At 48.6% G+C, this 22407-nt stretch overlaps 3 protein-coding genes and 3 non-coding genes across 11 annotated transcripts in view; 2 read left to right on the top strand and 4 right to left on the bottom strand.

The window, feature by feature from the left end:
• LOC121633641 (connector enhancer of kinase suppressor of ras 3-like) overlaps positions 1-2181 on the top strand; it is a 38086-nt gene extending 35905 nt beyond the window's left edge. For 3 of the 5 annotated variants that reach the window (XM_041975804.1, XM_041975801.1, XM_041975805.1), the window contains 4 exons: positions 488-669; positions 749-832; positions 1192-1486; positions 1869-2181. In XM_041975804.1, the coding sequence (XP_041831738.1) occupies positions 488-669; positions 749-832; positions 1192-1481 (556 nt within the window). In that variant the 3' untranslated portion in view covers positions 1482-1486; positions 1869-2181. Of the gene's footprint in view, positions 1-487; positions 670-748; positions 833-1191; positions 1766-1868 lie in introns of those variants that run through there. The other 2 variants (XM_041975802.1, XM_041975803.1) reach the window with 2 other exon arrangements.
• An 8098-nt stretch (positions 2182-10279) lies between these two features.
• On the bottom strand, positions 10280-13960 carry rps7 (ribosomal protein S7). Its single transcript, XM_041975917.1, has 7 exons — positions 13917-13960; positions 13209-13294; positions 12900-12971; positions 12358-12501; positions 11657-11721; positions 10739-10889; positions 10280-10388 (listed from the first exon to the last, which is right to left on the bottom strand). The coding sequence occupies exons 2-7, from the start codon at positions 13281-13283 to the stop codon at positions 10311-10313; spliced, it is 585 nt and encodes a 194-aa protein (XP_041831851.1). The 5' UTR covers positions 13284-13294; positions 13917-13960; the 3' UTR covers positions 10280-10310.
• Positions 11001-11218, bottom strand: LOC121634300. Its single transcript, XR_006009211.1, has one exon. It is a non-coding gene; the product is annotated as a small nucleolar RNA SNORA73 family (small nucleolar RNA).
• On the bottom strand, positions 11831-12048 carry LOC121634293. Its single transcript, XR_006009205.1, has one exon. It is a non-coding gene; the product is annotated as a small nucleolar RNA SNORA73 family (small nucleolar RNA).
• LOC121634301 lies at positions 12645-12862 on the bottom strand. Its single transcript, XR_006009212.1, has one exon. It is a non-coding gene; the product is annotated as a small nucleolar RNA SNORA73 family (small nucleolar RNA).
• Positions 13961-14069: 109 nt separating the features above from the next.
• Positions 14070-19957, top strand: rnaseh1 (ribonuclease H1). Of its 2 annotated transcripts, XM_041975916.1 has the most exons (9): positions 14070-14272; positions 14374-14543; positions 15174-15298; positions 15415-15594; positions 15666-15765; positions 15848-15902; positions 16993-17077; positions 17194-17318; positions 19716-19957. In XM_041975916.1, exons 2-9 carry the CDS (start codon positions 14419-14421, stop codon positions 19827-19829), a joined length of 909 nt encoding a protein of 302 aa, XP_041831850.1. In that variant the 5' UTR covers positions 14070-14272; positions 14374-14418; the 3' UTR covers positions 19830-19957. The 2 variants fall into 2 exon arrangements, with proteins under 2 accessions (XP_041831850.1, XP_041831849.1); XM_041975915.1 differs by having other exon boundaries at positions 14070-14543.
• The last annotated feature ends 2450 nt before the right edge of the window (positions 19958-22407 follow it).

Below are 22407 nucleotides of genomic sequence, written 5' to 3'. Positions count from 1 at the left end.
CCTTGCCCTCATCTTGTGTCCTTGTCCTCATCTTGTGTCCTTGCCCTCACCTTGTGTCCTTGTCCTCTTCTTGTGTCCTTGCCCTCATCTTGTGTCCTTGTCCTCACCTTGTGTCCTTGCTCTCATCTTGTGTCCTTGCTCTCATCTTGTGTCCTTGTCCTCACCTTGTGTCCTTGCTCTCATCTTGTGTCCTTGCTCTCATCTTGTGTCCTTGTCCTCACCTTGTGTCCTTGCTCTCATCTTGTGTCCTTGCTCTCATCTTGTGTCCTTGTCCTCATCTTGTGTCCTTGTCCTCATCTTGTGTCCTTGCTCTCATCTTGTGTCCTTGCTCTCATCTTGTGTCCTTGTCCTCACCTTGTGTCCTTGCTCTCATCTTGTGTCCTTGCTCTCATCTTGTGTCCTTGTCCTCATCTTGTGTCCTTGTCCTCACCTTGTGTCCTTGCTCTCATCTTGTGTCCTTGCTCTCATCTTGTGTCCATCTCTTCAGCGACGGGAAAGTCAACATGTCTCCAGGTGTTAAAATTTGTCCCAAGTCTCCCGACTTGTCTCAGGATGTAGACTCATGCCGACACCTCACTGTTGCTGAGGACAACAGGAAGTCCTCAGGTGTCCTGCCTGAGATCAATCAGCTGATGCCGGTCCGCCTCAGACTGCGGTCTTCTGCACATGGTGAGATCATGTGACCCTGACCTGAAACGGAATCCTGTTTCTGTAAAGGATCTGATCTTAGTCTTCGTCCCGTCTGCAGGTAAACCTCGACCCGTCTCCATGCCTGTGGAACCGGTTCTGGCTGGATCTGACTCCTTCAGGCCTGGAGCTCATGGAATGAAAGGTAAGCTGCTCCAGTCTACCTGTCCACCATTCCACCTGTCATCTTGTCCATCTGTAATCTGATGGTAGCAGCTGTTGGTCTGGATCTGGGATCTGGGTCAGTGTTCTGGGGTCCAGTTGGGACCCAGATGTTGAATAAAAGAAAAAAACTCTTGCTGCAACAAGAGCCACATCTGTCTTTTTCTGTCCATGAAAAACTTTTTATTTAAAAACCTCCTGATCTTCATGTTTAATGTGTTGAAATCAGCTGTGCTGCATTTTTTCTCCAGGAACCTCTAGAGAACTGAAACTTTAGAAGAACCTCCTGGACTGTTTTTGAAGGATGACGTCTGAACCGTTTGTTGTTGGTCTTCTGAACAGGGAAGGACCTCCTGCGTCGGTACCTGAGTAACGAGCGGATCAGCACCATCACAGAGGAGGAGCCATGTTTCCCTCTGCCGTACAGAGGACACCCGTTGGTCCGCGGGGTGGACCACATCAGGGGCAGCCAGTGCTTCATCAGTGCCGACCTGCACCGCAGCACCACCAGCCCCCACCAGGAAGCAGCGACCAGGAAGTCCACCCCCCCTGTTTCTCCTCCGGCGGCAACCAAACGCTCCACGTCTCTGCTCACCGGATGGTTGGCTCGGCTCCGGCTGCTCAGCCACTGATGACATCTGGCCTCAGCCGATCTTAAGCCAGTTTCCTGCCAATCTTCAGCCGGTTTCCTGCCGATCTTCAGCCGGTTTCCTGCCGATCTTCAGCCGGTTTCCTGCCGATCTTCAGCCGGTTTCCTGCCGATCTTCAGCCGGTTTCCTGCCGGTCTTCAGCCGGTTTCCTGCAGATCTTCAGCCGGTTTCCTGCCGATCTTCAGCCGGTTTCCTGCCGATCTTCAGCCGGTTTCCTGCCGATCTTCAGCCGGTTTCCTGCCGATCTTCAGCCGGTTTCCTGCCGATCTTCAGCCGGTTTCCTGCCGGTCTTCAGCCGGTTTCCTGCCAATCTTCAGCCGGTTTCCTGCCGATCTTCAGCCGGTTTCCTGCCGATCTTCAGCCGGTTTCCTGCCGATCTTCAGCCGGTTTCCTGCAGGTCTTCAGCCGGTTTCCTGCAGGTCTTCAGCCGGTTTCCTGTCCTCCTTCTGGACTTCTGCTCTGATGAATCGGAGTGAGGAATTTGGAACATTTCAGCATCTTTCATCATTTGGAAGAAGCAGATCCACGGATCAGATCCACGGTTTGTTGGAGGTCAGGGTGGTGGAGGCGTTCCTCAGGGCATCTTCTTGGAGCTCCTGATGTTTTAGGTCTAAAAACTGCTTGTGGTTCCGGTTCAGTGTTCCAACCAAAGACCATCAGGAAGCCAAGACTCTGCATATTTTCTTCCTTCTTATTGATTTAAAAAAAACAAAACAAACTACGTTTAGACTTTTTAAGCAGTTTGAGACATAATTACTGCTGGTGTGGACCTCGAGAGAAAAGTGTCCCAAGCTCATGTTATGTGACGTCATTTTAGATGTTGTTCTTTTTAAATAGCTTGTTTATCTCTGATAAAATTCCTGATAGCTGAACAAACTTGGAAGTTAAAGTCTGGAAGATAAAACCGTTGGGTATTAAAATTTAATATTTTTTAGATAAACTTTGAGACTTCACAGATGCTCCAACGAGTCTGCAGACTGTTCTTTCTTTTCTTCTTCTAGGTCTTTCTGAACCTTGACTTTAAGCTCGATCCTGAAGAGTCGGACTGGTTTAACCACCTGCTCCTGCTCTGAACCTGAAACTAAACCTGAAGTTGGATCTATACTCACGCAGTGTCTGCATTCGGTAGGACTAGCATAGCTAGCACTGATAAAATGAGCTGCAGCAGCTGCAGGTATCGGCTGGTATCTGCAGGTATCGGCTGGTATCTGCAGGTATATGCAGGTATATGCTGGTATCGGCTGGTATCTGCTGGTATCGGCTGGTATCTGCAGGTATATGCTGGTATCGGCTGGTATCTGCTGGTATCGGCTGGTATCTGCAGGTATATGCTGGTATCGGCTGGTACCTGCTGGTATCGGCTGGTATCTGCTGGTATCGGCTGGTATCTGCAGGTATATGCTGGTATCGGCTGGTACCTGCTGGTATCGGCTGGTATCTGCTGGTATCGGCTGGTACCTGCTGGTATCGGCTGGTATCTGCTGGTATCGGCTGGTATCTGCTGGTATCGGCTGGTATCTGCTGGTATCGGCTGGTATTGACGGGTAACTCCACAGGGCTTTCATGGAGTTCTTTCCATGGTGCCCATCAGCTCCAGCAGGCATCTGCTGTTTCAGAACAACGGCGGCCGACGTGGCGCGGTGTCTCCATGACTTCTAACGCAGCCTTATGCTGCATGTTTCCTGGAAAACAGACTTTTTAAAACAATTGTGAATGTTCTAATTAAAAATACTGAATATGAAGGTAAGAGGGCGTGGCTTAAATCACACTGCAGCTTCAGCTGGTCGGCTCCAAGCAGCTGATGTTTGGTTCGTCTGCAGCTGTTTTATCTGTTTATTGTTCAGGGAATTTATCCTCATCTGATCTGGATCAGCTGTTTCTGTTGTTGATACATCTGAAATCGGCTGTTTATCTCTGATGCTTCACAACTTGGGGAAAAAATAAAAATAAAGGACTTTCTGTTCAGAAAAATCATGTTGAAGACAGTTTTCTTTAATTTCTTCAGGAACAGTTCTCCTGGATCCTTGAAGGACTTTCCAAAGCTCATCTTTGGATGTTTCTGCCTTTTGTTCCGTTCTCTGTCCAGATGATCCCACACTGCTTCAGGAATGTTGAGGTTTGGGTTCTGGGGAGGATCCGTCCCTTCGTCAGACCTGTTTCCACAGATCTTCAGTGTCATGTGACATTTGTGTGAAACAAAAAAAAAAAAACTAACATTGAGCAAAACTTCCTTTAATAGTTCAACGTGAAAAGGGAAACTAGTTTATTGTGTAGACTCATTCCACACAAAGTCAGACATTTCCAGCATGTAACTCATGATCGCGGCTTCCAGCTGATGAAAACCCAGAAATCTAAATCTCTTAGAACATAGTGAAAAGGTTCAGTTCTGGCCCCTGACCAGCTGATCCATCCAAACACCAGCAGAGGCCTCCTGAGCATCTAGATGGTCTCAGTCTGTTCCAGTAGAGTCCAGCATCATGGGGAAGGTTGCGGACCTGACAGCTGGACAGAAACCATCACCTCCCTCCACCAGGAGGAAAAGCCTCAGCAGGCGGCTGCAGAAGAAGCTGGATGATCAAAGTGCTGCATCAAAGCTCATCAAGAAGAAGCTGAGAGGAAGGAGAAGCTGGAACAAGCAGCAGGATGAAGCAGCTGGAGAGGACGGTCAGGAAAAGCTTCACCAGGACTGGACTGAGACTGGAGTTAGAGCTTCCAGAGCCACCACACAGACGGATCCTGGACCTGGACTTCATGTCGTAGTCCTCTAGTCCAGCTGCTCCTGAACACAACGTCAGCAGCGTCTGACCTGGACTAAAGAAACCAGGACCTGGTCTGCTGAGCAGGGTCCACAGGGTCTTTTCTGATGAGCAAATCCTGCATCTCATGTGGAAATCCAGGTCCCAGAGTCTGGAGGAAGACTGGAGAGGCAACAATTCAAGACCCTTAAAGTGCAGCGTGAAGTTTCCACAGTGGGTGGTGATGTGGGAGCCGTGTCCTCTGGTGCTGGTCCACTGGGTTTTACTAAGTCCAGAGTCCATGCAGCGTCTACCTACTAATTTCCTCCCGGTTGGACTATTGTAATGCGCTATACTCAGGTTTAGGTCTGAAGTTGCTCAGTCGTCTCCAGCTGGTCCAAAACTCTGCAGCAAGACTTTTAACAGGCACTAAAAAACATGAACACATCACCCCTATCTTAGCTTCCCTACACTGGTTACCGGTCAATTTTAGAATTGATTTTAAAATCTTATTAATTACTTTTAAAGCCCTCCATGGTGTAGCCCCCACCTATATTTGTGACATGCTCTCCCTGTATGTCCTGGGTTGGTGCCTGCGCTCCTCAGTCAGAGCTCCTAAACTGTGGAACTCTCTGCCTGAGGAGTTTAGGGCAGCCAACACTGTAAGCACTTTTAAAGCTAAATTAAAAACTTACCTTTATAGAATGGCTTTCTTATTGTGAATTTGTTTTTATTAATTAATTTTATTATCTCTTTTGAATTCATGTTTTATTGTTTAACCTTTGTGTATGTGTTCTTAAATGCTGTGAAGCACTTCGTAACTTTGTTTCGAAAAGTGCTATACAAATAAAGTTATTATTATTATTATTATTATTATTATTATTACCAGGAGGTCTTAGAGCTCTTCATGCTTCCTTTGTGGAGATGTGGACTTCATTTTCCAGCAGGACTTGGCACCTCCCCACACTGCCACAAGAACCAGAACCTGGTTCAAGGACCAAGGATTACTGGGCTGGACTGGCCACAGACTCTCCAGACCTGAACCCCGTAGAAACTCTATGGAGCGTTGCCAAGAGGAAGATGAGACACATGAGACGGAGAAGAGCTGAAGCACTGAAGCATCCGGGTCTTCATTCCACCCAGCCACTCCTGGGACCACCCAGACCTACGGAGACCTAAAGAGACCATGAAAACCATATAAAAGGCAATCCGGTAGGGCAGCGCCATGACGGTCTGCCATCTTAAAACTACAGCTGCCAGCAAGGGACAAAAAGTAGCAATGCGAGCCAGCGCACAGTGAGATAGGAGGAGATAAATCAGAGGCGTACTACCCCAGCAAGCTGGAAAATCTTTTCAGCTGTTACTCACCAAAACCATGGACCATGAGTCTGCAGCAGCAGCACGGGAACTGTTTGACCTCCGCCAAGAAAACTAGAAAGAGACTTAAAATGGCAGACTATACAAAAAAGGAGGATCAGCATCACGCTAGCCTCCTCCAGGTGGAAGGAGTTCAGAGAAAGATTTTCAAAGAGATGCTGAAGTTGCAGCTTTCTCCTCAACAAGTAAGTCAGCGTACTGCCGCAGTTAGCCTGAAGCTAACGTTTTCATTTGGTTTTGTTAGTTTTGCTCGTTACCATGGGCACCAAGGTTAGTGGGACTGAGAGGTGGGGGAACCCTAAAATGCAAAGAAATACAGGCTGGATTAACGAACAATCTCACATGGCTACTAATAGCAGCCAGTGAATAATTAAAACTTTAATATGTGTCTAAAGTAATAGCTAACAATTTTAAATAACACCATTATTCTACTCAAACGTAATTAGTGATTCTTCATCTGTACCCTCTCTTTTCTTCCTCCTCGATCTTTACAACAAAATCAGATATAAACATTTACAAAAAGTTTTCTAACGACTAGTTAGTTTACAGCTAGTGTCCTGTGTCTCAGCCTCCCGCCGCGACTCATAAACAGCAGTGACTCATAAACCGCAGTGACTCATAAACCGCAGTGACTCAGCAACCCGCAGCGACTCATAAACCGCAGTGACTCATAAACCGCAGTGACTCAGCAACCCGCCGCGACTCATAAACAGCAGTGACTCATAAACCGCAGTGACTCATAAACCGCAGTGACTCAGCCTCCCGCCGCGACTCATAAACAGCAGTGACTCATAAACCGCAGTGACTCAGCAACCCGCCGCGACTCATAAACAGCAGTGACTCATAAACCGCAGTGACTCATAAACCGCAGTGACTCAGCAACCCGCAGCGACTCATAAACCGCAGTGACTCATAAACCGCAGTGACTCAGCAACCCGCCGCGACTCATAAACAGCAGTGACTCATAAACCGCAGTGACTCATAAACCGCAGTGACTCAGCCTCCCGCCGCGACTCATAAACAGCAGTGACTCATAAACCGCAGTGACTCAGCAACCCGCCGCGACTCATAAACAGCAGTGACTCATAAACCGCAGTGACTCATAAACCGCAGTGACTCAGCAACCCGCAGCGACTCATAAACCGCAGCGACTCATAAACCGCAGTGACTCAGCAACCCGCAGTGACTCAGCAACCCGCAGTGACTCAGCAACCCGCAGTGACTCAGCAACCCGCAGTGACTCATACTCAAACTTTTTTTTTTTTAACTTGTCCTGTCCAGCATCATAGCAGCAAAATGATAATCTGGTTTCTGTATCGTGCTGAACAAATTTGCTCTGCCAAGGGGAGGCCTATGGGTAAGGCTCCTCTTGATAATCTGATTAATTTATTTATTTATTTACTTTGAATCACGGAATCTATGTAATCTTGCTGGACCTGACCGGAGGGGACAGAAAAAGATGGAAAATAGCAAAAATAGCAAAAGGGAAAGAAGAAAGGAGACAAAAAGATCACAGACAGAAGGAAACGACCCTTCAATCCACACCATCACCAGACAACAAACAGTTACACCTGTACATGAACACACCAGAAAGTTTCCTACAACTTTTACAAAAGCAGAAACACACACACAGAAAAAAACAAACAAAAAAACAAAAACAAAAAAAAAAAAAACAGGGCTGCCAGTCATTAAGAGTTTTTAAATAATAACCAAATCAAAAAGACATAACAGCGACCAGATACTAACTCACAGGAAAAATACAAAAAATAATTATTGCCTAGTATAAAAACACACTGGACAACTCAGTGACTGTGTCAGCATGCAGAGCATGAGGAAGAGGAGTGATCAATGATGAAGAGTGGTGAGTGAGATCATGCAAATGCGACCACGCCTCCACGGAGGCCAGAGGCAGACCAGGGCCAGAGGCCCGGGCCCCCAGCAGCAGACCCGGAGCACCAACCCAAGCCACCTCACCACGAAGACGACTCCAGCCCCACCCGAAGGGCGGCAGAGGAGAGCCCCAGCAAGAGCCCCCCACGGTCCCGGGGCACAGGTCCCAGTGGGCCAAGATCAGCAGCCGCCGGCCCCACCAGGGACCGGCCACCCAGGGCAGCCCAAGCGAAGGGCCCAGGGCCCCAGGAGCCCAGAGGCGGCCGCCCCACCCCCCAAAGGCGGAGGGCCCGCAACATGCCGAGGAGGACCAGGCCCCCCCAGACAACCACCCGGCTTAGGCCAGCACACACCCCGATATTCAAGCCGCACACCCAGGAAACCAGGGTGCTATCGGCCCCCTCCCCCCACCTTCACCCTATATAACCCCACACTCACACCCTCCCCCGCGCCGCACCCACAAGCACTCACCATCACACAGTCACGCCACAACACCCACAGAGCCAGCAGCCCACCAGCGCAGCCATCCTAGGACCCCCCCAGCCACACACAGGGGGAACAGGGGTTTGAGAGGTCCCCAATACCCTCTCCCTCCCCACTCCTGACTGTTTATGTAGTGTGTGTTGTGTACAATTAAAATTGAGGGGCAGTGACCTCAATGAGTCGGGAGCCACCTAAGTGGCCCCGCCCGCCATACACCGCATGCCATGCCCCCCAGGTGTTGTTTTTACTGATTGTGTTTCTTGTGTTTTGGTGTCACACTGCAGCGACTCTGCAACCCGCAGCAACTCACAAACTGCAGCGACTCACAAACTGCAGCGACTCACAAACTGCAGCGACTCAGCAACCCGCAGTGACTCAGCAACCCGCAGTGACTCAGCAACCCGCAGAGACTCAGCAACCCGCAGTGACTCAGCAACCCGCAGAGACTCAGCAACCCGCAGAAAGGAGCGCAGCAGGACGTATCTCTCTGGGAAGTGCTCTGCTTACCAGCTATAGTCCGATATAACGCTGTTTGCCGTCCTCCACCCGCCTTGTACGTCTGTACGTCCCTGTTAACAGGTGTACGTGTGCAAATGTACCACGATGCCAACAGAGGTGGAAGACATCTGCTGCCCAGAAATAAAAGCTAATGATGCTATTTGCTAACACTATCATGGAGTTGCACTATAGTTAGCGGTTTTTCTAGCTACTCCATCTACATGTATTGCTCCACATGGCTAATCAGCGGGGTGTTTTTAGCCTGGTTGCTACGTTTGTAGCGTTTTCTGATCGCTAACTCTCTGCTCATCATTACAGGTGTGTTACCTGCTGGTAGAGCTCAGGTAAGTGTGGGTTAATTCTTTTAGTTTTACTTCCAGCTTGTCACTCGGGATCAGAAACGTGGTCCGACTGTAGGAACAGGCCCTCCTTTCAGCTAAAGCCTGGTCGCAGATCCCTGGTTGTACCGGCCCTCGTTCATCCAGCCGTCTTCGGTGAAGCGCCGGCCACTCTAATGCCTGTTGTTTTCATCGCCATGGAAACTAAATGCAGACACACAGGAAAACTCCAGCATGCGTTTATGTGATAAAAAAAAAGGGCGCCGCCCGTTTGTGTGATGAGGATTCAGCTCTAGAAAGCTCAAAAACGTCCATAATAGGGCCCCTGTAGGGAGGGGTTTGGGTCCTCAAAGCGGGCATAGTTGTCGGGCAGAGAGGGGTCCATGGTGCATCCTTGCTGTTACAGGCTGTGATGCCCCTCCATACTCCGTGGATCGTTCCCTGGATCCTTTGAGCAAACTCTGCTGCAACGTTTAGAACAAGCTGGAGTTTATGAAGCGCTTGTCTTGTAAATCCTGGTGAAGTGGGCTGGAATTATTTAACCAACTCAAAATAAAAGCACGAACCAACGTTTCAGCATCTGGTGGGGATATGTTAGTTCTACGATGGTAGAAAAATCTTGTTCCCTCCAGAAACTGGATTTACTCCCCAAGCAGAGCTCAGGTTCCTGCTGCTGGAGCTCGTTCTCACCTCAACACCTGCTGTTTCCAGTGATGAATCTATAATTTATTCTCCTGGCCTGCAGGTGGCGCCAGAGCTCAGCTCAACCAGTAAAACCACTGGTGGCGTCATTGTTGGGATTTACTGGTAAGCAGGTGATACAGGATGTAGACCCCTATCCTAAGCAGCAGTTTTTCAGCAGGACCTGGTCTAAAGTGGTCCGGGTGCTCAGAAAGCAGCGGATTGGCCCTTTTGTATATCACAGATCAGAAGCTAACTTCAGCATCTCTCTCTACTCAGCCTGAAGTTTTTTACCTGTCAGGCTACATGGTCGCGCTCACAGCTCTCCCTGATGTGCAGACAGGTGTTCTCACGCAGGTGAGACACTCCCACCAGCAGACGGCAAGCAGGTCTCTGTAGATACCAGGTAATAACCAGCTCCCCTCCCCCCCAGTACCAACACGGAGGAGTGGTTTCCAGCTCCGCCCTCACCACCGTCTCTGCTCCGTCATACCAGAGCCGATGGCGTGGACCTGACCTGCAGCTGGACCCTGCCACACCCACCCTCAGCTTCTGATTGGCTAGTAAAGCAGTGCTCCTCTCGTACCATTGGTAGATTGATTCAACGTTAGCGCCCCTGGAGATCCAGCATGGTCCCGGAATACTGCCGACTGGCTGCGTCGCTCTCATTGCTATGGAAACATCGTCACTATGGAAACGTCTGCAGCCTCCAGGAGCTGCTAGCGCCACAGAAACAGCAGACCTCCAATAAACAACAACAACAACAACAACAACAACCAACAGTAAACAAATTTATTTGTCATCTGCATTTACAGCTGGAATTCTGGGAATTCAAACACGACGTCTTTTCCTGTGAGCTTCTTGTAGACACCGGAGAAGGTTTCCACCTGGAAGACAGAGGACATCAGCATCAGGCTCCCCATCAACCCCCGACCCTCTGCCACCTGCATGGTTCGGTCCTCCCCGCCCGAGGCCGGACACAGGACGCCCATCCTCCCCGGACTGAGGAGGAGAGGACACCCGTCCTCCTCAGCTCCTATACACCACAGGACAGAGCCTCTGGCTGTCCACGTTGGACAACTTTCTATAATCCAGGATGTAATCTGATTACTTCTGGTTCTAACAGCTGATGGAAGCACAACTTTTCTCAAGTTAAACTGGCTGGTTTGTAACTAGTAAGTCTGCTGGTTTCACCGGTTTATCAAGACAGAAACCTTCAGCAGGTCTCAGGACTCACTTTGTGTTCCACGTTGTTCTGCTGAGCCTTGTCCAGGTGGACCTTGATGAGCCGGCTGCTGTCCTGCTTCACTCTGATCCTCTTGCCCACAATCTCGCTGGGGAACACCAGGTCCTCCAAGATGGCGTCGTGGACCGCGGTCAGAGTACGGCTGCGAGGGGACACAAAGTTTTAGTTACCACAGAACCGACATTTTTATTTCCTCAAGCGACTGGTTCAACTTCAGTCCCAGAAACACACAAATCCTCTTTTCCTGTCAAACGTCTGTGACCTGCATGGTTTGGCCCCCCAGTAACGGCCCCGAAGGACTCTGGGAAGATGTAGGAATATGCAGGACGCTTGTCCTCACCAGCCGGAGGCCGGGGACGGAGCTTTGTGTCCGACGTTGTGGAACGGGACTGTACGTCTCGGCTCAGAGCTACGCTCCCATACGCCACCAGGACAGAGCCAGGAGATGGACTCTCTGGATGTCCACGTCGGACAGAAACCGGACTGTGGATGTCCACGTTGGACAGAAACCGGACTCTGGACTAGCGAAGGAAACCGGGTTCATGTAAAAAAAAAAAAAAATGTAAAATTATTTCTAGGAGTCTGATGCAGCTTTCAGAGTCCAGACTGGAAAAGTTTCAGCATCTCCAACGACAACCAGCGTCCGCAGAGCCTGAGATCCAGATCCTCCATCCTGGATCCGCCTCAGTAAGCAGAGGTGAGACCACCAGTCCTGGTTTCCTGTTAAATGTCCTGCAACAATCACTTTAAACCCTGAACTCAGCTTCTTTCCTCGTTTCACACAAACCGCAGGACGAATCTGGATCTACGGGACAGTTGGACTTGCTCTGGGCTACCTGGCTCAGCTAGACCCGACTCCCCACTTCTTCTTTAGAATAATAAATGCAGGAATAAATCGTCCTTACTCACCTTCGGGGACGCTTCTGCTTATTCTTCGTGCGGCTTTTCCTGGTGGGTTTGGGCAGAATTCTCCTCTGAAATTAAAAATTTAGATGATTAATCTCCAACAATTCACAGAACAGATAATCTGGCTGTTCTAAAAACTGCACGTTTCCCCGTCTAACAGTTCATTTACACAAGGAGGTCTGTGACCTGCATGGTTTGGCCCCCCAGTAACGGCCCCGAAGGACTCTGGGAAGATGTAGGAATATGCAGGACGCTTGTCCTCACCAGCCGGAGGCCGGGGACGGAGCTTTGTGTCCGACGTTGTGGAACGGGACTGTACGTCTCGGCTCAGAGCTACGCTCCCATACGCCACCAGGACAGAGCCAGGAGATGGACTCTCTGGATGTCCACGTCGGACAGAAACCGGACTGTGGATGTCCACGTCGGACAGAAACCGGACTCTGGATGTCCACGTCTGTTAACGGGACAGTGTTCTCTGTTAGCATGTTAATGCTAACTCATGTTTCTCATTTCACTGAACATGAACCCCCAGCAAAGCTTTACATGTTGCTCGTAATCCGACGGCAGAACAAAACCAAATCCTAAAGCTGAGAGACTAGTTTACCCCGCCCCCGTTCCAGACCGGAACCTGCCCCGTTCCAGACCGGAACCTGCCCCGTTTGGGACATGTCCACCTGTTGCTGAATGTGAGGACAGGAACTCACCTGTGCGATGAAGACCACGTGCTTCCCGCTGAACTTCTTCTCCAGCTCCCTCACCAGACGCACCTGGATCTTCTGGAAGGACTTGAGCTGAGGAACAGGAACGAAGATGATGATGGCTTTTCTGCTGCCACCAACCTCGATTTCCTGAATGAAACAGGGAGAAAACCTCAGATTTCCTTCTCCGGAGGACAACAGTCATCACTGCGCACCCAGAAGATAAATGACCCAGAAGACAAGGTTAGCTAAAATGTAGCGCAGATGCTTCCCGCCATCTTTTAACTATTAAATTCTGTGACCTGCATGGTTTGGCCCCCCAGTAACGGCCCCGAAGGACTCTGGGAAGATGTAGGAATATGCAGGACGCTCGTCCTCACCAGCCGGAGGCCGGGGACGGAGCTTTGTGTCCGACGTTGTGGAACGGGACTGTACGTCTCGGCTCAGAGCTACGCTCCCATACGCCACCAGGACAGAGCCAGGAGACGGACTCTCTGGATGTCCACGTCGGACAGAAACCGGACTCTAAGCAACGCGCTAACGCCCACCTTTGCTGCAGTGATGTTCAGCTCTCTCAGCTGAGCCTTCAGGTCAGAGTTCATCTCCAGCTCGAGCAGAGCCTGCAGAGAAAAGCAGATCCAGGTCTTCATCAGACTAAAACTGATCTCTAAAAACTGGCTGGCTCAATCTTTTCTATTCAGCTTATGCTTTCATTTGCTCATTTACCAGTTAACTGCATGGATTTAAATTATAGGTGGATTTATATGACATTAAACCTTCAAGCGGTTTGTTTTTTACCATCTAAAACTTGACACATGTAGCCCGTCTCTTTCAGGTGACATTAAAGGTAACCTTACCTGGGAGATCCCAGACTCGAACTCGTCTGGCTTCTCACCATTGGGCTTCACTATTTTGGCGCTGGTACTGAACATGGCCTTTGTCTCTGCAGGAGAAATGAACAGGTTAGTCTCACCTGTACCGGCAGTTTCATCAGACCGGCGGCTACATGCTAACTAGCCCCAGCAAAACGAGGTAAAAACGTGTATGAAAAAAGGGCCCATTCAAATGAATTCACAAATGAATGTGTCAAACATAAACCCGGACAGTCAAGACGATATTACAACAGCTAAAACAAATCGGTGTTACAAAAGGTTGAACTTAATGCTATTTAGCTAACGTTACTTAGCTCGATCCCACCACAGTTCAGTCTGGACGGCAACATTTGTAATCGTTACCCAAAGGGACTACTTTTATCTAAATTAACCAAACCGACTCGTAAACAGAGCTTTATTTCTCCACTCCATTACCTTCCCGTGGTTGCTGCAGCGGCTAGCTGAACACATGCACGGCCTGCTAACTACTCCCTATAACCAGGTACCGTTCACCAGAGCTGCTCTAATACGCCTTAATAGGAGACATGAGCGTGCCATCCGCTGCCACAAACCACACAATCTAACGTATCAGAATCTCAATATGCTTTGCTGTAAATGAACTTTGCGTTTAAACAACATTAAGGTCCATTTTTCAACAAAATATCCTGTCCTGTGAAAAGTGGCACGACTAACCTCTATCAACGACGGCCAAGGAAGAGACCGAAACATCGCGAGAGATGGATTAATCCAATCAGAGCGAATTATTCTAGTATCGCGAGACTTGTTGAGTTCGCGCTAAAGTTTAAGGAAGTTATCGCGATAATTATATGAAAACGTCGATTGACGTTTGATGGTAGGGGTTAGCATTTGTCTAATTAATGTTCTTCGTATCTTTTTCTTGTAACCCCTTTTTATTTTTTATTTAAATAAATTTATTTAATTCCGTTTTAAGACGAGTATAAACAGTGATACATGTTTCTCAGGAATACTTTCTGGCGTTTGTGTTTCATTGGCGACCCCAAACAAGGCATCTCTTTAAGCTAACGAGGGTATGTTTCCAGCTGTGTGCCCGTCGCGTGTCATGATTCAGGACTTTGAGCAGTCAGGTTTAAATGTGTTTTAGTGAATACTCTTATCTGAGTTACTTCAGGATGTCAGCCACCGCGGCGTGTCGACGCTGCGCGGCCAGACAGTGATGTTCAGACTGTCCGGTCTCTTCAGAGTTCTCATCAGGACCGTTTGCAGCGCTGCCGAGATGCCGAAGGGAAGGTTTTTCTATGCCGTTAGGAGAGGATTCAAGCCGGGAGTCTACAGCTCATGGTGCGTTCATGGTCCCCTCCAGTGCATTACTTATCAGATATAAGTGGATACTCCTGTCTGTTCAGGTACCTCCTGGTTTATAGTCTCCTAGAGCTTTTATAAAACAGTACACGAGATAAAATATATTCCCCAAATGAAGGTAAAATATTGGGTACTGTTTAAGTTATATTTGTGTGTGATTTCTGTCACATCTTTGCATCGCCTCAGGAAGTCACCACTAAAACAAGAGTCTACCAGTTTCAACTTATAAGATGTCAACAATAAAAACTCGATTAACCAGGAGGGAAGAAAACAAAGGATGAAGCCACGTCTCGCTGAATATCCATTTAAAAGAGAAACTATTTCATTCTTACATCTAGTAATGAACAAATACACATTACAGGTTTGGGGAAATGTGCAGGTTCCTGTCACCAGTTTTAATAACCATCCCATTTTATTTCTGAAGCATTTTAAAAACAACAGCTGACTGAAGTAGAACAGCGGCCACATTCAGAGGTTTTCGGCTTGCCTGCGTGCCCGTGAAAGAGGATCTCAGCGGGACTAACCGGGTCAAATTCAGGCTAAAAAAAGAAAATAAATTTATGATAACACAAGTACAGAGATTCATGTCTGTTTTTGATCATGTTCTAGGGAGGAATGTAAGACTCAGGTGGATAAATTTCCAGCCGCCTCCTTTAAGAAGTTTGCATCGGAGCGAGATGCTTGGGCGTTCGTCCGAGGCGTGGAGCTCTCTGCAGGTCCGGACGGGGAGCGGGGTAAGCTGGTCCACGCAAACGCTTCCGACCCGATGGCCTCAGCGAGACCCATGGACCGGGGCGTGTCCATCACCGATTGATGAATATATTGGATGTCTTTTTGTATTTGGATTCAGTGACTCCAGCCGTGGAGCCGGACGTCTCGCTTACTCCTAAACGAGGTCTGGAGCCGCTGGAGTACATCCCACTTGGGAAGAAGAGATTCCACTCGGATGAAGAGGCGGAGCAGCGTCCCAAACGAGTCAAACAGTCGGAAAATTCTTCGTCTAAAAGCACCGATGGTTTCACGTACATGGGTAAGATTATCCGTCGTCTGCGAAGGTGAAATGTTTTCAGTGCCACTCAGTGAGGTTGTGCCTCCATCCAGGCGATGCCGTGGTCGTCTACACCGACGGCTGCTGCTCTGCAAACGGACGGACCGGGGCCCGAGCTGGCATCGGAGTTTACTGGGGTCACAACAACCCGCTGTGAGAACTTACCGCTGGTTGCATTCTTCTCAGGTTTGTACAAGTACCTTGAATGTAAAACAAGTTGCTGGTTGTTGGACAGAAACGTTGCAGAGCGGCTGCAGGGACGACAGACCAACCAGCGGGCAGAGATACAGGTAACCGCCTCCGAACACGACAAGCCGCGACCTCCTTTTCATTGTCACAGAAATATTTAACCTGCAAAGCTGAGCCTTTTCACACGGTAGACATGTAATACGTTACTCAGTACATTATTATTCACCACCATTCATTCATCAGAGCAGATCATGTTTCAGATTATTTCATACACACTAACTATAAAAACTCATCAAGCTAACAAACACGTCGAAAACATGCATGTTTTTCTCACCATAGAGGTTTTGTCATTAATACTCGTCTGTTCGATTCCTCTGAAAATCTGACCAGATGCACTGTTAACACTGCCGCTAGCATCTGTCTGTTAGCGTGTCTGTTAGCATCTGTCTGTTAGTATCTGTCTGTTAGCATCTGTCTATTAGCGTGTCTGTTAGCATCTGTCTGTTAGCATCTGTCTGTTAGCATCTGTCTGTTAGCATCTGTCTATTAGCGTGTCTGTTAGCATCTGTCTGTTAGCATCTGTCTATTAGCGTGTCTGTTAGCATCTGTCTGTTAGCATCTGTCTATTAGCGTGTCTGTTAGCATCTGTCTGTTAGGATCTGTCTATTAGCGTGTCTGTTAGCATCTGTCTGTTAGCATCTGTCTATTAGCGTGTCTGTTAGCATCTGTCTGTTAGCATCTGTCTGTTAGCATCTGTCTGTTAGCATCTGTCTATTAGCGTGTCTGTTAGCATCTGTCTGTTAGTATCTGTCTGTTAGCATCTGTCTATTAGCGTGTCTGTTAGCATCTGTCTGTTAGCATCTGTCTATTAGCGTGTCTGTTAGCATCTGTCTGTTAGGATCTGTCTATTAGCGTGTCTGTTAGCATCTGTCTGTTAGCATCTGTCTATTAGCGTGTCTGTTAGCATCTGTCTGTTAGGATCTGTCTATTAGCGTGTCTGTTAGCATCTGTCTGTTAGCATCTGTCTATTAGCGTGTCTGTTAGCATCTGTCTGTTAGCGTGTCTGTTAGCATCTGTCTGTTAGGATCTGTCTATTAGCGTGTCTGTTAGCATCTGTCTGTTAGCGTGTGCCTGTTAGCTGTAACTGGTTGCTATGGTGACCTTGTTTAACTCATTGTTGTGATGGACCAGGCAGCGTGCAGAGCGCTGGAACAAGCCAAAGAGAGGAACATCAAGAAGCTGGTTCTTTACACTGATAGCAAATTTACAATCAACGGTAAGTCCGAGAAATTTTTCCAGGTTTTCAACTCCATGTTTGTTCTGAGAAGTCATCAGGGCCCTGAACGCCACATTAACGCTGACCATCTGGGTCTGACATGCTGGTTTCTGCAGGTGTGACCAGTTGGGTGAAGAACTGGAAGCTAAATGGCTGGAGGCTGAAATCTGGGGGTCAGGTCACCAACAAAGAAGACTTCATGAAGCTGGATCAACTGAACGCAGAGCTGGAGGTGGTCTGGGTAAATATTAGCTTCTAGTAGGGCGGCTGGATTTACTCCAACTTAAGGTTCCTCAAGTCAAGGTGGAATCCATCTGCTTTAACCAGTAAAATGCCTCTGATTTCTGTTTGTGGGCAGATAAAAAGCCTTCACTGTGGAGTAGAAAGCTTTCAAATCTTTATTATTCTTTGTAATTTGTCCCAAAGAACAAAATCGTGCAGCAGGATGTGTATGTGCTGCCTTCACTGCCCCTTGTCTGTAGGGAGGAAAAATGGCCACCAGGTGGCCCCAGAGATTCAGAAACTGCTGCATCCTGCAGGGCTGGAAATGAAAATATTTTCTTCTGTTGTCAGACACAAACTGAGGCAGTTTTCTGTTGTTGGTCCACAAATAATTAAAACAGAGCAAACTTCCACTCGGCGTTCTCTGCTGTTCAAGCAGTCCCCTAAAGATACGTGAAAGTAAAAGAAATGTGCTCATCTTTATGATTATTATTGGCATCATTACAGTCTTCAGATTAATGGATCATTCTTTCATCTTTAGACCACGAATGTGGTGTAACTACTGCCTCAGTATGGCTTTTATTTTTCTTTATGTTAAATACGATATCCTCTAGATGAGATTCAGATTATTAAAGAGTGAAGATGAAGAGTTGTGTTTATAGGGATTTATCATAGACGACTGCTCACCAGACAGTTCAGGGTAAAAATGAAGCATCGATGTCAGGCTCGGGCATTTTAAATCATTTTATATGTCGACTGGTTGGGCCAGTACAAATCTATGAGCCATGACTTCACTAATAATGAAATTAAAATGATCAAAGTGGATCAGGGAGACGTTGGGAATGGACCAGGCCCTCATTTCTAAAGCTGGAGTAGGAACAAAAACCGACGCACTGCCAGTTCTGATCGACTTCTGGAATTTACAAAAACCAAACATGACGGGAAAACGTTCCTTCCTCCGCGGCTACTCTGAGCCAGGCGTACGAACAGAACCTGGCAACACCAGCGGCCCAGAATAAAATCCAGGAAATGATGAGAAATGTACCTTTTACACCACGTTAGATATTAAAGCTGTTTGCAGACATGAATAAAGACGCATGTTCCAAAGTAATTCTCTTAAGAGCCACGCTCGGGGGGATTTTCAGGAAAGTGGAAGTTAAACTTTCCTGATTCTTCGTCCAAACTTAGCTGGGGAGGCGAGCTAATTCCTACTGGGTGAAGTTGTAGCTACCTTCAGGGTTAAATCCCTGCACTTCACCCTGCAGCAGCTAACAACAGCTAGCTGCAGGGTTAGCTCCCTTCGTCTTACCCAGCAGCAGCTAACAACAACTAGCTGCAGGGTTAGCTCCCTTCATCTTACCCAGCAGCAGCTAACAACAGCTAGCTGCAGGGTTAGCTCCCTTCATCTTACCCAGCAGCAGCTAACAACAGCTAGCTGCAGGGTTAGCTCCCTTCGTCTTACCCAGCAGCAGCTAACAACAACTAGCTGCAGGGTTAGCTCCCTTCATCTTACCCAGCAGCAGCTAACAACAGCTAGCTGCAGGGTTAGCTCCCTTCATCTTACCCAGCAGCAGCTAACAACAGCTAGCTGCAGGGTTAGCTCCCTTCATCTTACCCAGCAGCAGCTAACAACAGCTAGCTGCAGGGTTAGCTCCCTTCATCTTACCCAGCAGCAGCTAACAACAGCTAGCTGCAGGGTTAGCTCCCTTCATCTTACCCAGCAGCAGCTAACAACAGCTAGCTGCAGGGTTAGCTCCCTTCGTCTTACCCAGCAGCAGCTAACAACAGCTAGCTGCAGGGTTAGCTCCCTTCGTCTTACCCAGCAGCAGCTAACAACAGCTAGCTGCAGGGTTAGCTCCCTTCATCTTACCCAGCAGCAGCTAACAACAGCTAGCTGCAGGGTTAGCTCCCTTCATCTTACCCAGCAGCAGCTAACAACAGCTAGCTGCAGGGTTAGCTCCCTTCGTCTTACCCAGCAGCAGCTAACAACAGCTAGCTGCAGGGTTAGCTCCCTTCGTCTTACCCAGCAGCAGCTAACAACAGCTAGCTGCAGGGTTAGCTCCCTTCGTCTTACCCAGCAGCAGCTAACAACAGCTAGCTGCAGGGTTAGCTCCCTTCGTCTTACCCAGCAGCAGCTAACAACAGCTAGCTGCAGGGTTAGCTCCCTTCGTCTTACCCAGCAGCAGCTAACAACAGCTAGCTGCAGGGTTAGCTCCCTTCATCTTACCCAGCAGAGGTGAAGCAGACATTTGACTCTGCTGGAACTAGAGGAGCTGTGTGGTGTTTATTACCACTACTACTTCCTCAGCTTCGATGTTCCCCCTCTAAACATGTTGTAAGACTTTATGAGCAGACTAGGTGACGAGTTTTGCACACAGACGGGTGACAGAGGTTACAGTACTGTCTGGTCTTCCAGATGCATATTCCCGGACACGCTGGCTACAGGGGCAACGAGGAGGCCGACCGTCTATCCAGAGAAGGAGCTGTGAGGCCTCTGCAGCAGCAGGATGAAGAGGAAGAGGACGAGTAAATGATTTGAGGACCGCTGTTTGTTTTCCAGGTTATCAGGTTGATTTAATAATGAATGAATCTGTTTGATGTTAATTATCTCTGTTTCTGTTCTGAATAAAGTTAGATTCCAGCCTGTTGAAACTGAAATCAGCTGTTGTCTTCAATGCAGAAGAAAACCTCATTTTCTTCTTATGGATGCTTCATATTTTGTTTACTGGGAACAGGAGGAAAAAGCAGAGACACAGAATAGAAGAGAGGAAAGGACAGCATGGATCAGAGGATGAAGGGGAAGAGAGAAACTAGAACATTTCTCCACATATAAATATAAAAATTGTCCCCTCGCCCTCCGTGGGCGGTCTCTCATCCATCCAAGCTCGGGTCCTCTACCAGAGGCCTGGGAGCTTGAGGGTTCTGCAGTATCTTGGCTGTTCCTAGGACTGCTCTCTTCTGGACCGAGATGTCTGAGGTTTGTCCTGGGATCTGCTGTAGGAACTCTTCCAGTTTGGGGGTTCCTGCCCCGAGTGCTCCGATGACCACGGGCACCACTGTTGCCTTCACTTTCCAGGCCTTCTCAAGTTCTTCTTTCAGGCCTTGGTATTTCTCCAGTTTCTCATGTTCCTTTTTCCTGATGTTACAATCGCTTGGTATTGCGATGTCAACCACACCGGCTTTCCTCTGCTGTTTGTCCATCACCACAATGTCTGGCTGGTTTGCCATTACCATTTTGTCGGTCTGGATCTGGAAGTCCCACAGGATCTTAGCTTGGTTATTCTCTACCACGGAGGTGTTTCCCACCTTGACCTCGGGGCTTCCAGTCTGTACTCCGCACAGATGTTCCTGTACACTATACCAGCCACTTGGTTATGACGCTCCTTGTAAGCTTTCCCTGCCAGCATCTTACACCCTGCAGTTATGTGCTGGATTGTCTCAGGGGCCTCTTTGCACAGTCTACACCTGGGGTCTTGTCTTGTATGGTAGATCTGGGCCTCTATTGCTCTGGTGCTCAAGCCTGAGGATGGAACTGACAACAAGACGACCGCTCTAAACACACACACACTGTCTTCTACAAACGCTTGTTTTCAGGGTTTACGAACAGCTTTGTTGTCACACCTGCGTCGTTGTGTAATCATCCCAGACCGACCCTGTGGTTTCATCTGTGGCTGGATGCAGCTCTTTCCAACCCTTCGCTCACCTCACTCATGTTATTGAACAAAAATCTAAACACAAAGTTCCTCAAACTTTTCTGCACACTGAGCATGTGCACGAGAAAAGCGTTGTTTCAGCTGCTGGCAACAGAGAGGAAGATAAATGACTCTCACCCTTTCTCCTCGCTGGTTTCCGCCTCCTCTAACCTGCACCCGGTCGATTGGTTGGCATCGATGTTGGAAACACTCCTCGCGTTGACCTTGACCGCTGCCTCATGGCTAGTGTGGAGCTCCACGACCCCGCCTGAGGCAGCTCAATTTGAGGAGGAGAGTCTCTAAAGGCCAAAGGTCAGCCCGCATCAGCAGCTTCACCTCCTCGTTAGCAGACCGAGCTCTGGCATCGCTTCGCTGGAGGGGAGGAATCCGAGTAAAGCCGACAGTACGAGCATCCTGCTACTCCAACAGTTTACTCACTTTTAAGACCTACAGCGTTGGAAACAGCCTAGAGTCTTCTTCAGCGGGTTGGAGATCTCTCTGACTCCACAAACTGTTTGACTCTGAGCGGGGGATGTTTGTTTTAGTGTTTGCAGTGCTGATGGGGAAGGAAGAAAACTTTCTGCTGCGTTATTTAAAACGGGGATGGACAATGCTGCTGTTCAGTCAGCGAAGTCCCACAGAGTCAGAGATGTCCAATCATCTTCTGTCCCAGAGGCCACGCCCTAGTCCTGGCTGCTGTGGAGTCACGTCCACGGCAACGCCTCAGATCTTCCTCAGCTACATGTCTGTGTGACCGAGGTCATGTCCAGTTGTTTTTGAACCTGCCTGAGGTCATGAAGTGTGATATGTAAAATTATTGAGTACAAACATACACACACACACACATTTATATTTTATATAAATGCGTATTTACAGATGGAGTGTTTTCTCCATGTCGGGAATGAGGTCCTGCCCCAAGTGGAGCAGTTCACGTATCTCGGGGTCTTGTTCAGGAGTGAGGGAAGGATGGAGGGAGATGGACAGGTGGATCGGTGCCTTGTCTGCAGTGATGTGGACTCTGCATCGGTCTGTCGTGGTGAAGAAGGAGCTGAGCCAAAAGGCAAAGCTCTCGATTTACTGGTCGATCTACGTTCCTACCCTCACCTATGGCCATGAGCTGTGGGTAGTGACCGAAAGAACAAGATCATTAATACAAGCGGCCGAAATGAGTTTTCTCTGCAGGGTGGCCGGGCTCTCCCTTAGAGGGTGAGAAGCTCGGTGATCCGGGAGGGGCTCAGAGTAGAGTCACTGCTCCTCCACATCGAGAGGAGCCAGATGAGGTGGCTCGGGCATCTGGTCAGGATGCCTCCTGGATGCCTCCCTGGGATGATGGAGGGATGATGGATGGATGGAGGGATGATGGAGTGATGATGGAGCGATGGAGGGATGATGGATGGATGGAGGGATGATGGAGGA

Source organism: Melanotaenia boesemani, chromosome 22 (assembly GCF_017639745.1).
Source record: "Melanotaenia boesemani isolate fMelBoe1 chromosome 22, fMelBoe1.pri, whole genome shotgun sequence".
Classification (NCBI taxonomy): Eukaryota; Metazoa; Chordata; class Actinopteri; order Atheriniformes; family Melanotaeniidae; genus Melanotaenia; species Melanotaenia boesemani.
Note: the sequence above shows the minus strand (reverse complement) of the source record. Positions and strands in the feature narration are given on the sequence as shown.

Coding starts and splice junctions, on each gene's coding strand:
- rnaseh1 (XM_041975916.1), top strand. CDS start 14,419: ATGTTCAGACTGTCCGGTCTCTTCAGAGTTCTCATCAGGACCGTTTGC. Junction 15,903..16,992: donor ACCAGCGGGCAGAGATACAG/GTAACCGCCTCC, acceptor GTGATGGACCAG/GCAGCGTGCAGAGCGCTGGA. Junction 17,319..19,715: donor CAGAGCTGGAGGTGGTCTGG/GTAAATATTAGC, acceptor CTGGTCTTCCAG/ATGCATATTCCCGGACACGC.
- rps7 (XM_041975917.1), bottom strand. CDS start 13,283: ATGTTCAGTACCAGCGCCAAAATAGTGAAGCCCAATGGTGAGAAGCCA. Junction 12,972..13,208: donor TCGAGTCTGGGATCTCCCAG/GTAAGGTTACCT, acceptor TTTTCTCTGCAG/GCTCTGCTCGAGCTGGAGAT. Junction 10,890..11,656: donor AAGCAGAAGCGTCCCCGAAG/GTGAGTAAGGAC, acceptor GTCCCCTCGCAG/CCGTACTCTGACCGCGGTCC.